We start from the raw sequence: 15,081 nt of genomic DNA, 5'->3' as shown, positions 1-15,081 counted from the left end.
CAGGATATCTTGGTGATCCTGGCTCAATTGATCCGTAATCCGGTTGCACTAAAGATGGATAGGGGGCAGGAGGATATGTTATGGTATAAATTACCATGGAGATTTATTCTGTGGAGCTAGCCTGCTCCAGACTAGGCTAAATTCCAGGATCTATTTAATCTCATCCCTAATGTCAGTCAGCAGTCACCACAAATGGAAACCAATAGTTATTTCACTGCTCACTATACATTGTTATCACATATAACTAGACCCACTGTTATTTAAACGTTTGTGATCATTAATTTCAATGATTTTGGATAAAAAATGATTTTTAGATGATGTTGCTATCATTAGATAATTTACAGTTTCCCATAGACTATAAGGCTATATATAAAATGCTAGAATATTAGGGCCACAGAGGGGAAAAAAACACAAGTCATAATATTGTAACCAGTTGTTTTAAAGGAGGACAGTTGTTAAAATGACAGATGTGGGGCATTTCGTGAAATTGTACTTCAGTATGGTTTCATAAACAAAGACATGCTGATGTGCCAGAATATTAAGTATCACATTGTCATAAGTATCAAAACTGTAAAAACAATATGTAGCTTTTCTGCAGAAAGAACCAGCCTCATAAATGTATGACTTTATCCTTTTTCTTCAGTGTGGCCCTAGTACTCTGTCATATAAACAAATACACATTCCATATGAATATAAAAACACAATGTGTAACATTATGTTCCTTTATTGAATAAGGACAAAACAAAGCAGGTAAACCATCAGCTCCTTTCAAAACTGAAGTCACAGTGACTCTACAAGATGGAAAGCACAGAATCTAAGCATATTATACAAAATGATACATATACAGACCTTTGAATGTGTATAACACACCCTGCATGTCTGCACACTAAAATAAATGCAGGACAAATCCATACACATCAACTGAACAGACAAATGAATGGATGCAGTAGCCTCCCTGCAGCCTTGTATTACACACAGTATACCGCACAAACATCATAAGAGGCCAAATTCGTCAAAAAACGAACCCAAAAAAACCCAAATTCCTCTGCCACCGCAGGACATATTTAACCAAAATTGAAAGCACACATACTAACTAAAATAATTCAACACATATTGGTCCCTCAGCAGCCGACCACTGTCGTCATCAGGGAAGATTGCCGGATTGTCCCAGTCCATGGCTGGTGGCACTCTGGGGGCCCTCTCCTTCCTCAGGCAGGCCACATTGTGAAGGACAGCACAAGCCACAGTAATATCACATGCCCTAACAGGGCTGACCCTTAATTTGTGAAGGCAGTGAAAGCGTGCCTTCAGGAGGCCAAAGGTCATTTCAACTCTGGCCCTGGTCCTGGCATGGGCATGGTTGTAGGCCTGCTGTGCTTCCTGGGGGTCTGTGAAAGGTGTCAGGGGAAAAGGCTGGCAGCCATACCCCCTGTCTCCCAGCAACACACCAGAGAATTCACCTGTCAACACAAAATCTCATCATTACTACCTCATAAACACAGTGATATTCTTGACACAGCCATGATGGTTATAAATAGGGGTTGTGTGGCTTACCTTGTGATAGGCACTGATAGATTTCAGAGGCCCGAAAGATTCTGGAGTCATGGACTGAGCCAGGCCATTTTGCCACAACATTGCTGATCACACAGTCAGCATTGCAGACCATCTGAAATCATAAGATGAGGAATATTACACCAATCAATGCACATCACTGGCAATGCAGAGTGTTCGTCAATGGACAATATCAAAAAGTTATGTTCACCTGAACATTAATGCTGTGAAAGGATTTCCTATTCACAAAATCGGCCTCATGGGCACCTGAGGGGGCTTTTATCCTTATGTGTGTGCAGTCCACTGCACCAATGACATTGGGGAAACCTGTCACACAAAGTAATGAGTATCCTACTATGTGTTAACAGTTGTCCTGTAATTTGTAGATCCTCTTACCTGCAATCCTATAGAACTCCTCTTTGATGTCACAGAGTCTTCTGTGGCCAGGGAAGGAGATGAAGACATCTGCTAATGCTTTGATAGCCAGACACACACTCCTTATTGTGCGGCAAATTGTGGCCTTGTTCAGCTGTTCTGCATCCCCCACTGAGTACAGGAAGGCTCCACTAGCAAAAAAGCGCAAGGCCACACAAACCATTTGCTCCACACTCAGTGCATGGCTCCGTGCAGTGCGGTGCTTAATCCTGGGACCCAGTAGTCTGCATAGATACCTGATGCCATCTGCAGAAAACCTGTATCTTTCATATAGATGGTCATCAGGGAAGGCCAGTGGGTCCAACCGGTCCCTGAAGACCCTTTCTCACCTGAAGGCTCTCCTCAGCACAAGTGCTTCTTCATCCACCACATCTCGCACGAATGGGCATGCCATTGTCAGAGCAGAAAGGAACACACAATTTTGGGCCTTCATATAGGCTAGTGGCCACACCTGGTGCTGGGGGGGGTGGGCAAAAGAGGGCGATGCCTTATAACGATGACTTGGTTGTACTGATTGCTGGGAAAATAAAAAAAACCTTAGAAAGATGCCACCGTCCTGTGTGCTCACAATAAGAGCTCATATGTCATGGCTCACTTGACTTTACGAGAATATACCTAATTTTTATTTTGAGCTGTGTCATCTTCTTGGAGCTGGGGGAGGAAAGAAAAATAATGATTAATACATTTGTGTTACAGTTAGCATACAGTGTACATTGAAGGCATATCTCACCTCCCTCTCAAGTTTTTTTATTTCAAGGTCCAGTTTCCTAATTGTCCTCTTTTTTATTTCGAACTCCAGTGCAAGATTTTCCATCTTTTTCTTCTTGTACTGAATGTCTATGTCTGCCAGTTCTATTTGGCACCGGAGGTGGTTGCCATACAACTTTCTGATAGCTTGTGAGCACTGTGAACACAATACAATTAGCGCAGCTGGAATTTGGCAGGATGTGGTGTCCTTTTATTAATACGCACTATGTTGCCAGGCTGGTTTTCCCACTGTATAGCATCTGGGTCCTGTAAAAGAAATTAGATTTTTTGATTTTGATGAGGACTCCTCACCATTGTAGAGTAAATAGTACTTTCACAGTCTTAACATGATACCTCATGCCTTCTGGAATCCAGAGAGATGGTCTCCTCCTCATCATCGTCTCCATCATGTGCTGTTGCTGCTGCACTGGGGCCTTCACCCTATCACATTTAATCGGATTCATATTGAAGCTAGTAGACAAGACATGCCAGGCCTACAGTATGCCTTTGATGGAGTACTCACTGGATCAGCATCGTCTGGTGCTTGTGCTGGTGGCTCTAACAGGAACACAGTGCTGCCAGACACTGCAAGGCAATAGGTAAACCAAAGTCAGACAGTCCAAATTGATTCAATATGAATGTGGTTGTATCCCATGTAGAGATGGAAGGACATACCTTGAATGAAGCGGGTGGCATCTTGGGAGGAACCTATGCTCGTCTCTTTCCCCCCAGGGATCCCCTCTAAGACGGGCCTGCCTTTATTTAGCTCCAAGGCCATGTCCTCTGCTGGGGTAAGGTCAGCCTTTGGTGACCCACCACCCGTGCCTTGTCTGTGGGTATTCTTTTTCACTGCTAAAACAGTACAGACAATGTGTGAGCAGGCACCTTCTGGGTACAATATATGCTTGTGCTTTGTTAAATATTAGTCAGGGACCATACCATTCTGCAGAATGTTCTTGTATTTGATTTTGACCTGCTGCCATGTCCGTTTTGGCCCGTTCATGTTTAATCTACACACACACACACACACACACACACACACACACACACACACACACTTAATGGAGTCACACTGCAAAAAATTACTTGGTATTTTTGTCTTGTTTTCAGTAAAAATATCAAAAATTTTATCATAGCTTTATACAGTGTGATGGAGTTACTTTACACAATTTCACTCATATCTGCAGTGCATTTCAATAAAAAAAATTAACCGTTTCATAATTACAGTACAACTGCATTTTTGGAGATGTGAATTAAATATTTGAATTGTAATTGTGATGTTTCAGCGGAGCGGTGAGTGTGTAATTGTGCACTACTTACGCATTCAGGCGGTCTGCAATACTTTGCCACGCTTTTTCTCTTTGCTTTATCACTGTGGCGGTGTTGCCTTTCTTCTTAATTATATCTTTTACCTCCTCGTATGCCTCCATGAGGATTTGTGCTTCCGACGGGGAAAAGTACGCGGCTCTAGTTGCCATGGTAAATCAGTTAATCTGTGATCTGTGGCGGGGTCTATTTGAGTGAGCCGTGAGCGCGCACCTATCCAGGATTGGTTTCACCTGGCTTAATGAATCCGTGTCTGCTCATCCTGGCTTGGTCTTTGTGCAACCAATTAAGCCTGGACGCACATGTTTTGGCTTCATTGAGCTCAGCTGAGTCATTTATCCCGGATGTCTTAATTCTACTTTTGTGCAACAGGCCCCAGGTGACAAATATTTTTTTCAAATTATTGCATAGATTGTAATGGACACCTATGATGTGTGTAAAATACTATTTTGTTGTTTCGTTACACTGATTATAATGATTATATTTGTAATAGTTATAATGAGATAAAGCTATTTGCCAGCTATGTGTGGCGCCGTGTTTGTTGACATTATACAAAGCATTCTGGGTGTCACGTAAACATCTGTCAGACCAAAGATGTTGTAATGAGGTGAAGGAATGGTTCACTCATCTTTCAAGTAAACTTACGGAAGTGAATGCAGGGAAGTGAATGATCGTAGACGACACACCCTCTTCAACGTGCGTACTGCAAACAGACTAAACTCCTATTGTCTCCTCTTATTGTCTTAGGTAGACGCGAAAAAACAAACATGGCGGTGTGCACAAACTACCCATCGTTGGATTACTTTTGATTTTTAGAAAGTGTTTTACTCAATTATTTCGATCAATTTTGAGCTCACCTGCGATGTGATGAATTATAAACAGTAATTGCTATTAGCTAACTCATATTGTGGTGTCTGTCAGCCGAGAGTTAAATATGACCGCTTGTGTTGCCTCGATCTTTCCTCCGTTAGTGCTATGACTAATGTAGTCTATATTTTCCGGTTTGGATGTTTGTGTATGCTGTCACCACTACTGTGAATGTCTGAACATTTTATACAAAAATAAACTGGTCACATTCAGCACATAACTTTGTAAGGAATGTGTTTGTGCAAAATGTTTCTGTGAAAAAAAACAGTGTTCCTAGCTCAAGTGCTGACTGTTGCGTGAATCGAAACGGGATGTTCTAAATAAGCATTCTAATCACACCGGTTTCAGCGTAAACTGCAGGGACTATTCTTGTGAAAAGGTTAAAAGTAGGTGTAGCTGCATTCCACTTCGTAACTCTATGATCAGAATACCCAAAGCTGCATGAACTACCAAGTCTAGGTACGTTTTGTTTATGCATGTGATGTCAGAATGTACTCACTGTTCCAAGATATAATAGTTACACAGCAGGACAGTTAACCTGTGCTGCCCTCAAACCTGTGCTGCCCGCTAATTATCTAAAGGATTTGTTTCAATTTGTCAATGTCAAATTATTTTCTGACAAGTTTTATTTTATGTTTTCATGTTTTCAAGTATTGGTGACAAACCATGCATTCCGATTCTTGCATAGATTGTAATGGACACATGAAAAAAGGTTGTACTGATTAAGATGAGCTGAAGATAAGCTAAATGCCAGCTATGTGTGGCACCATGTTTGTTGACATAATACAATGCATTCTGGTTGTCACGTAAATGTCACGTACCACTAGGTGATGGTACATTCGAATGACTTAGATTGCAACTATTGTTTCTCAGGTTTGTCAGCTCAGACCCCCCCTTTCCAGGGGTTTTATTTGTATTTAAATTACAAACTGTATTTGTACCCAAATTATTGATAAATTCAACATCATAGTAAAATTTCCTGCATCATATCCCTCCATGATACCTTCCCCCATTTCAACCCCCCATGGACTCAAAATGAAATTCCTCCCACAAACTGGTTAAAATGGTTTCACCCATATCTGGCAACCCTGTTTAGCTTTTGCACAAGGGTTAGACTAGGCAGTAGGCTTTTATTTGAAGTGTGACAATTTTTTGTGCATTGTGATTTGTCAAAAACTGTAAACGACTTGTCAAGTCATGTGCTCCGGTTCCTGTTTACACAAGTACATCGAAGATTTGCAATATGCTGAAAGTGGCCAAACTAAGTATACATTTTCAGGCAATGGGCGGAGCCATCTTTGACTTTGTTTATTTGCGTTTTATAGTGAATGGCATTCTGGGATTAGGCCATTTTCGCTTGTCAAATATAAACAAACATGGCTCCCATCATAAAGAATGTAGCTGCTGTTAGCTTAGCTGACACGCTTCTCTTTTCGAAACAAAATTACATTTCTCCCTGATTCTCACCAGAGATGTGGTATGTTGTAAACAAGTCTAGCTGTTAGGTCGCTAACTTATATTTTGTTTATTTGTCAGCGCAACCTGTTATTTAGACTGGTTTATGGAATGAGTTTGGCTTTGCAATAAAAAAGAAAGTCGCACACTCATCTCTTACTTTGTGGATTTATTACCAACGGTTTGGCTCAATAGCCTCCATCCCTTTGTAAATCCACAAGCAAGGAGAGAAGAGAATGCAACTTCCTTTTCATTGCACAGTTGTTCTTCCATCAGTAAGTACCTCCCTTTGAGGGTGTGCGGTCTTTCAATTATTTTTCAGTGATGTAATACATGTCCTAACCATAAGAGGTCAGCATTACAGTGTTTATTCGAGCGAGTTTTGGTCCCCCTGGATAAAAGGTCCTAGGCCCCACCGTGTACTTGTACCCCATTGCAGCTGGGAGAGATTGAAATCTTCTGATTAGAACTCTCTCGGTCAGTTTTGCAGAACCCAGATTCATTCAGACTCCTGGACTATAAAGCACGTTGGTTATACTGTATTTGACAGTGTCACTGCAACATGGAAACGAAGGCGCACGTCTTAGTGACACCGTCAAATGAAGTGTAACTAACACTTTCATGCATTTACCGTAATGTGTCCCTCTAATTCAACAAGTCTTCCTCTCAGAACCGCTTTCCCGCTGTAGACTGATCTCATTGTTCCAAACTATGTTTGGCTGTTGGGCCGATGGTATTTAAGCCCTAAGTTTCCTGGAGTGAACGAAATGTTTACAGTAACTGTTGCTGAACATGTTATTTCCATGACTCCTGCTGGATCATCTAGCATTTCTTGGCATTTGATATAATGTTATATAACTTGGCAAAATAGTATGGCAATGACACAACAAGAGAGAAGAAAAGTAGTCTTCTGACTGTTGAGTAGAAAAAGGTGTGAGTTCAACATATTTTCACTGGCGTGTCTTAAGGAATGTCATCTATTGCATACAGTATGTGGATAGGTGTGTGTCTATGCTTACCGTTTGTGAAAGGTGTTTGTGGTGGTTTACATTTGCAAACTTATAGAAATTATATTTTTTCTCCTTTCCTTGTAATGTAGTCTGACCTACATTTCAGGTAAGCAGGGATGGGCATGAAGCCCTCAATTTCGGCAGTCATTTTGACTGCACCCTTTTCAGCACAATGAATGGTCCGGTATGAATGTAAAACTTTTATGATACACATATGCTCAGATGGATAGGAAGGATGTGAATAGGAAAGGATGCATGATTTAACTGAATCAGGAACTCATAAGAATAGGAATGATGTGGATAGGAAAGGATGCATGATTTAACTGAATCAGGAACTCATAAGGATAGGAATGATGTGGATAGGAAAGGATACATGATTTGGCAAAGAGCAGATTTGATTTATTTTATTTGTACACAACTGCTTTATACAAAAAACAAGGATATAATTTTATATTTTTTTTATAAACAAAGTACCTCAAAAACACAGATTCCCCAAGGGCATTTTAAACTACATGGTAGTAACTGCAGATACATCCATGCTTCAAAGATGTAGTCAATGCGACGGCTTGGTTCTTAGTTTTATAAATATTTGTTTAGACGAGTGAAATATTCCTGAAGTTGTCAAAGCCGTACAGCTAGCATTTCACTCAGGTTATTTGGCACCATTTCACCCATCTGAAATAGTTGTGTGTGCGTGTGTGAGTGTATGTGCGTGTGACTGCGTATGGGCAAGCATGTCTGTTTGTGTCCGAGGCAGCGTGTGTATTCTGTCCGTGCGTGGCCTTGCGTACATCTGCGTAGGTTTGCTGCCGTTTGCTGACTGTGTCTGAGTGCGTGTGTGTGCATGTATGTGTGTGTTTGTGTATGTGTATGCGTCCTGAAGCAGCCCCTAGACAACGATGGACTTGAGGTGTCTGAAACACATGATGACATCTAGAGGGACAGGAGGACTCAGGTGGTTCCCATCCAGACGCAGGTACCTGGTGGGTGTCAATTAATCAATCAATCAATCAATCAATCAAGCAAGCAAGCAAGCAAGCAAACAAGCAAGCAATGAATTGATCGATCAATCATTCAATCAAAAAATCTAAGACACAATTAATCAATCAATCAATCAACCATGCCTATTGTGTTATGTACTGTGAATGAAGTTTTATTACCTGAGCCTGGGCATCAGAGCCTCATCAGTCAGACTCTCAGAGGACAGACTAAATGGACACAGCTGGGTCCCATTAATACCTGACACAGGAACACACACACACGCACACACAGACACAAACAAGTTACTCACTCTCAATGCTGCTGTGGTTACGTTAGCTACTTGTGGTTGTACTGCCATTGTGTGTTACTCACTCGCGATGCTGTTATGATTGTGATGTGTTTGGAGTCATGATATGTGTCGTGTTACTCACTCTCTGAGGTGTTGATGTCATGTTACGGACCTATTACAGACTTATATTAGGCTACTCACTCTCGATGCTGTTGTGGTTGAGGTGCAAGTGCTCCAGCTGGGGGTTGAACAGGGGGACGGAGGTGAGCTGGTTGTGGGCCAGGTGAAGGTCTAGCAGAGTGGATACGTTGAACACAGCCTTAGGGACTCCCTTATCACTCAGCTGGTTGTAGTTGAGCCTCACAAACGCCAGGTTGGAGAAGCCTTGGAAGTAGTCCCTGTATGGAGAAGACAAGCGGGTTTATTAGAGGGTTCTTACTTTAGCACGCTCATGTATTATCCACATTGTTGAAGAAAACGTTTGTATTCCAGGTGCATCGGGGATAGAGAGTTGAGCACAATGTCATTGATGATTTGTTGTATCTCACACCAATGTTCTCGGTCAATAGATCATGCGTGTGTGCGTATGTGTGAGCGTGTGTGTGTGTGCATACGCGCTTGCATGCTTGCCTCGTGCTCGCGTGCCTGAGTGTGCTTACTTAGGGATGTTGTCAATGTTGTTCCTGTCCAGGAATAGCTGTGCGATGCCGTTGGGGATGTTAGCTGGCATCTTCTTCAGGATGTTGTGGGCCAAGTTCAGCTGAACCAGGTTCTTCAGGTCTTTAAAAGTGTTCTTCCCCATGTCACTGTCACTCAACTAAACACAACAGAGAATACACAAAGTGTGGGAGTGTGTGTTTATATGATTTATGTGTGTATGTTTCTACGTGCATGCACTCGCGTGTGTGTGTTTGCACATGTGTGAGTGTGATTGATTGATTGCACATGTGTGCTTGTGCTTGCTTGCATGGATGTGTGTGTGTACCTTGTTGTGGTGCAGGTCGAGCAGAGCGAGGTGCTCCATCTTGCCGAAGGCTCCAGATGGGATCTTGGAGATCTGGTTGTGGCTGAGTCTGAGCTGCTCCAACCCAGCTGGCAGGTCATCAGGAACCTCCTTCAGCTGGTTCCTCTCCATGTAGAGAAACAACAGACCAGGTACCTTCTCAAACACCTGAGAAAGACGGACGGACAGACATATAGCGAAAAAAAAAATATGAATGAATATAACTGAATACATGACTAAATTAATCAAATACTAAAGAAATAAATCAAATTCAGCTCTCACCTGCTTGTCCACTTTTTTGATGCGGTTGTTGGCCATGTTGACCCATCTCAGCTCTGTGGCATTGTTGAAGGGTTCCGCCGTTACCTCGGAGATGTAGTTGTTCTGCAGGTACAGGTATTGTACTCTGGACGGGATCACAGGGACCGTACGGAGGTTCCGGTTCTCGCAATAGAGGGCATTGGGGAAGGAAGGGGGGCAGAAACACTCCCGGGGACAGTCAGGGAACATGGAAGGGGGGCCAACGACAGGAGGGGGGAAATCTGTGGGCTCCTGGGGTTCTGGTTCCTTAGGTGGCGGGGCAGGCTTGAAGGAGGGGCGCTTGCTGGGCTTTGGAGGCTTAGGAGGTTTCTTAGGCCGTGGTCTCTGTAAAAACACTGTCCCCATCAGGAGACAGAGCACCAGGGCAGTGTAGAGTCCCACACCTGTCTTCATTGTCCTGGATGGAAAGAGCGGATGAGGAGGAGAGAAAGAGGGGGTGGAGGAGAGATATATATATACTGTATGTAAGAAAATGTAAAACTTAAGGGGTAAGAAAAGAGTTATACCACATTTGACATTTGGTAAAGCACCAGATTTCAGGAGACAATCCTTTATGCAGTATGACTGTGCTTCTAAATGATTTGTGATGCATTTACCGGTAGGTCTTCTAAGTTACGAAGGCATCATTATGCCCTAAATGTTATCAAGTGGTGGATTGCTTGCTAGCAACCACTACAGTCATATTTTCCTCTAGCCTTTTGAAGGGACTTTGTAAGCAGCTTATATAAAGGTTGAGTTGAGTGAAGTGACCTGTGCAGGCGAAGGACGCAGACATGGTTCTCATTCATGTCTGGGTAAAGCATTAGCTTTTCCTTTACGGCTGTTCAAAATAAGAGGGAGAAGGAGAGAGAGGATGGGTGAGAGAAAGAGAGAAAGGTGGGGATAGCGAGAGGTATAGAAAGGAGAGAGAGGAGTTAAAGAGGGATGGAAGGGAAAGTAGAGAGGATGAGAGAAGGAGAGAGAGGGGTACAGAGAGAGAAATTGGAGAGGGAGGGGGGAGAGGGAGAGAGGGATAAGGGAGTGAGAGGGCGAGAGAGAATGGGGAGGGAGAGAGGATGAGATGGGGGTAAGTTAGAGAGTGGGAGTGACAGAGGGAGGTATCGAGGGAGCTGAAGGATAAAGCCTCCATTGTGTGTGTTGGTCCAGAGAGAGTTTATTCCTAACGAGGGGGAACAGAGAGGGCTGTATTGGATGGGCTGTAGCTCCAGAGCGGCTGGAGCTCTGAGACGGGCGGAGGGTTGGTTGTCTAACAGCATAGAGAGACCCTCACTAGGAATCTCAATATACATATCTTTCTCTCTCTTTCTTTCTCTCCCCCCTCTGTCATTTTCTTACTTCTCTCTAGCAGTCGAACACCTAGAAGCCCACTGCAGATCAGAGGAAAACAGTCGTGGGTAATTCGTTTGTAGCTATTGACCGAGTCCTCAGGATTAATATGGTTACTGTGACTCTGATCCAGGCATTTTTATGTCAAGCTTTCTATTGCCTACTGGCAAAAAGACAAGGTGTCATGGGTCAGCATCTTACAACAGTGTGGGATTGACTGTGTGTTTCTATGCTTTGTTTGTCGTGAGAAAGCCTTCTGGCCAGTTCGATAAATATCTGAGAATATCATGAGTCATTAGACAACTATTCTCCCAGCCTAAGTATGTCCAGGCCAGGATAAACATCTCTGAACTTCCCTTCCGTTCAAACTAATCGTGCTCTCTCGCAAGGCCACTCAGGCCAGATTGGGATTTCACTTTCCTTCTGTCAGTAGTCCAGAACCCCAACAGCCGTCATCAAGATGTCAGGACTTCAGTATAGAGTTAGGGCTGTTGTTCGACAATGAGAGAGAGGACAGTCTATACCATAGTCACAGCTAAGCTGCGAGTTAGGGTTGTAAAATCAACAAGAGATACATGTTGAGACAGCACTCCAATACTCAAGGATCAGCACACCTGGGTCACAAACTGTGTTAGAGTTGCCCACTTGCTCCTTGTTCATCCAGGAAAGATTATAAGAATCCTTCAACTATTTGAACTTTTCCACTGTTGATTTAATTGAGTCACTGTAAAATATCTCGGAAACATTTTACTGCTCTCCCGGACAGCAGGGTTGGAAACTCTCTATGGAGACGAGATCTAAAGACGAGTCAGAAATGGGACTGGTAACACGTCAACGTTGCTGGGCTTTGACTCGCCTAAAGCGTTTTAAAGTCGTGTTGTCTGACCACAACAACCCTGCAGGATTTATCTCCATCCCAAGGCTGTGATGCCCCATTTGGAAAATACAGAGAAAGACAGAGCAGGGGCTGCAGACAAGCAAGGAACAACATTGGACTGCCTGCACTGTTAAAACTGCTTGAGATGGCAGGCAGATGTATAGCCCGGCTGTCTAAACTTCTGGGTGACCCATATTTTTAAGGAAATGCCAACTGTCAAATAAAAAACTGTCAGTTCTTTTGGCAGAATGATGTAGATGCTTTATAGAAAGTTTTAGACAGCAAATATGTGTTGTTCGAACCACAATGATCCATTTTCACAATGTTCCCCATGCAGCCTGGATTCTTGTCAATAATGAATTCCATTGACAGAGTTTTTTTGCTGTGTAAAAAAACAGAGATCCAATCCAACCAATCCAAACCAGACCAGACCACAGCCCTTTTTTAAGGAATAAATGTTCCTGAGAATGTTTCTGGAGATTTCAGAAAGCTTCTTCTCTGTTTTCGAAGACGTTGATAAACAAAAATCTGCATATAATTGTGACCTGCCAATCCTAGAAGCTACATACATGTATACTTTGTCTAGACATGTGACATGTGGCAGAACAGACAGTTGCACAGAGAGACAGACATACGTCTTGACAGACACCAGGACAGTTGTCAAGCCCTATGTAAAGCATAGAGTTGTAGAGGATAGAGTGATACAGTCTCGCCTGCCCCGGCCAAACACAGCACAGCAGTGTTTTCATAAGCCAGACTGTGAAAAAGATCAACTCTGCTTTCTGTTCATTAGCCACCCAGTACAATGCTTCCATCAACTTGAAATAGGAAATCAACATGATTAGCTGAACAAAGGTGAAATGGATAGGTGTGCTTTGTGAGAGAACTTTAGCCGAAGCAACAAGCATTTCAGAAGCAACAAGCGTTCTACAACAAGCTCTCTCTCTCTGGGAAGAGTTTTCAGTACCGCTCTCATTCCGCACCTCTATAGAAACACACACTGCCAGGCTCTGTTCACGTCCGCCTCTCTGCCAAGACATGCACACACATACACACGTACACACACACTCCTCATCCCCACATACACCTCACATATTCTGAGAGACACACACTCTTTCATGGCCTCACTTTGTTTACATTCTGTTATCAACCGTGTCACATCTATAAGCGCCCCCCCTGGAGAAAAGAAACAACAAACATTGTCTTACCTGCCAATGGTACCTGCCCTCTTTTATCAAATCGAGTTTTCTGTCTCTCTGCTTTTTGTCTCTCCCACCCTTCTCTTACGCCTCCCTCTCTCTCCCCCTCTCTCCCTCCTTCTCTCCTTCTCAGTGGACAAGCCTCCTATTGGGTTGGTTCCCTGGCTATCTTTCCCTCTGAAGGTCATAGTGTTTCCCCCTCTCCTCCACTCCCTCCCTCTCTCCAATCCTCTCGTCTACTCTCTCTCTCTCCTTCCCTCTCTCTCTGACCCTCCACAGCACATTTCATCTCCACTCCTATCTTGTTGAAGGAGGATGTATTCTCACCAGACTCTCTGTGTGTGTGTGTGTGTGTGTGTGTGTGTGTGTGTGTGTGTGTGTGTGTGTGTGTGTGTGTGTGTGTGTGTGTGTGTGTGTGTGTGTGTGTGTGTGTGTGTGTGTGTGTGCGTGCGTGCGTGCGTGCGTGTGTGTGTGTATGTAAGTGTACTTGTGACCTGTGCATGTGGGTGGGTGGGGGAGTGGACAGGTGTCTGTGATAATATAAAAATGAGTTCTGACCCCCATAAAAGCCCTCTCCCATTTGGTCTCTCTCCCAGTATCCTAGTCTCCCTCCCACCCACTCTCTCTATTGTTTGTTTATATAATGTATCAGCATACTGCTTTTTCATGTGTCTTCCATTAGAGTTCTCTCTGCTGATTGTGGTATGTTCCTATGTACTTGTGTAGCGTTCTGTATCATTCCCAAATGGAACACACACACACACACACACACACACACACACACACACACACACAGGGTGGCAGGTAGCCTAGTGGTTAGAGCATTGGACCAGTCACCAAAATGTTTCTAGATTGAATCCCTGAGCTGTCAAGGTAAAAATCTGCTGTTCTGCCTCCGATCAAGGCAGTTAACTCACTGTTTCTAGGCTATCATTGTAAATAACAATTTGTTCTTAACTGACTTGCCTAATATTTTGTCCAGGATTTGGTTTACTCTGTGTTCGGGAAACCGCCCCACTGAGTCCTGTGATTCTGCATCAACACACAGGAAGACAGAAGCAGCACGTGTATTACTTATTGAGTGCTGTGTGTTATGCTGAGTACTGTTAAGCTTTGTATTATGTGAGGTAGTTTATTGCACAGAGCAGCTGTGTGGTTAGTGCAATGGGGAGTCTTATTAAGTGTGTGTGTGTTCATGTGCGTGCAGTCATGCGTATATGTGTATCAGGCTGAGGTTATAGACACGTTAACAGTACATTCCTGCAGAATGAGCAGCACGCAGCTCAGGGTAATGAGGAGAACACATGTGGAGAACTGTTTCAGACACCCCTTCCTCTCCCTCACTGTCTCACTCCCAGGCTCCCTTGCTCAATCCATCTCACCCCTTCCTCTCCCTCACACTCTTATCCCTCAGCTTCTCACTCTCTCTTACTCCCTCCCTTTTCCTCCTTTCTTTCACCCCTCCATTTCAAATCAAATCAAATGTATTCATATAGCCCTTCATACATCAGCTGATGTCTCAAAGTGCTGTGCAGAAACGCAGCCTAAAACCCCAAACATCAAGCAATGCAGGTGTAGAAGCACGGTGGCTAGGAAAAACTCCCTACAAAGGCCAAAACCTAGGAAGAAACCTAGAGAGGAACCAGGTTATGAGGGGTGGCCAGTCCTCTTCTGGCTGTGCCGGGTGGAGATTT

The 15,081-nt window shown here is 43.4% G+C and overlaps 1 protein-coding gene across 1 annotated transcript; it reads right to left on the bottom strand.

Moving 5' to 3' along the window:
- Positions 1–7,779: 7,779 nt before the first annotated feature.
- Positions 7,780–13,553, bottom strand: LOC110494072 (prolargin). The gene is made up of 7 exons (XM_021568768.2): positions 13,397–13,553; positions 9,947–10,382; positions 9,647–9,832; positions 9,321–9,478; positions 8,863–9,059; positions 8,552–8,630; positions 7,780–8,371 (listed from the first exon to the last, which is right to left on the bottom strand). Exons 2-7 carry the CDS (start codon positions 10,376–10,378, stop codon positions 8,281–8,283), a joined length of 1,143 nt encoding a protein of 380 aa, XP_021424443.2. The 5' UTR covers positions 10,379–10,382; positions 13,397–13,553; the 3' UTR covers positions 7,780–8,280.
- Between the last annotated feature and the right edge of the window lie 1,528 nt (positions 13,554–15,081).

The sequence above is a fragment of the Oncorhynchus mykiss genome, chromosome 17 (genome assembly GCF_013265735.2).
Source record: "Oncorhynchus mykiss isolate Arlee chromosome 17, USDA_OmykA_1.1, whole genome shotgun sequence".
Classification (NCBI taxonomy): domain Eukaryota; kingdom Metazoa; phylum Chordata; class Actinopteri; order Salmoniformes; family Salmonidae; genus Oncorhynchus; species Oncorhynchus mykiss.
The sequence above is the reverse complement of the archived record's forward strand: the minus strand, read 5'-3'. Positions and strand labels throughout refer to the sequence as shown.

Excerpts from the sequence above, each read along its gene's own strand:
- LOC110494072 (XM_021568768.2), bottom strand. The coding sequence starts at position 10,378 with ATGAAGACAGGTGTGGGACTCTACACTGCCCTGGTGCTCTGTCTCCTG. Across the intron at positions 9,060-9,320 it reads AACATTGACAACATCCCTAA|GGACTACTTCCAAGGCTTCT; the intron begins GTAAGCACACTC and ends TTCTCCATACAG. Across the intron at positions 8,372-8,551 it reads GCTCTGATGCCCAGGCTCAG|GTACCTGCGTCTGGATGGGA; the intron begins GTAATAAAACTT and ends GACACCCACCAG.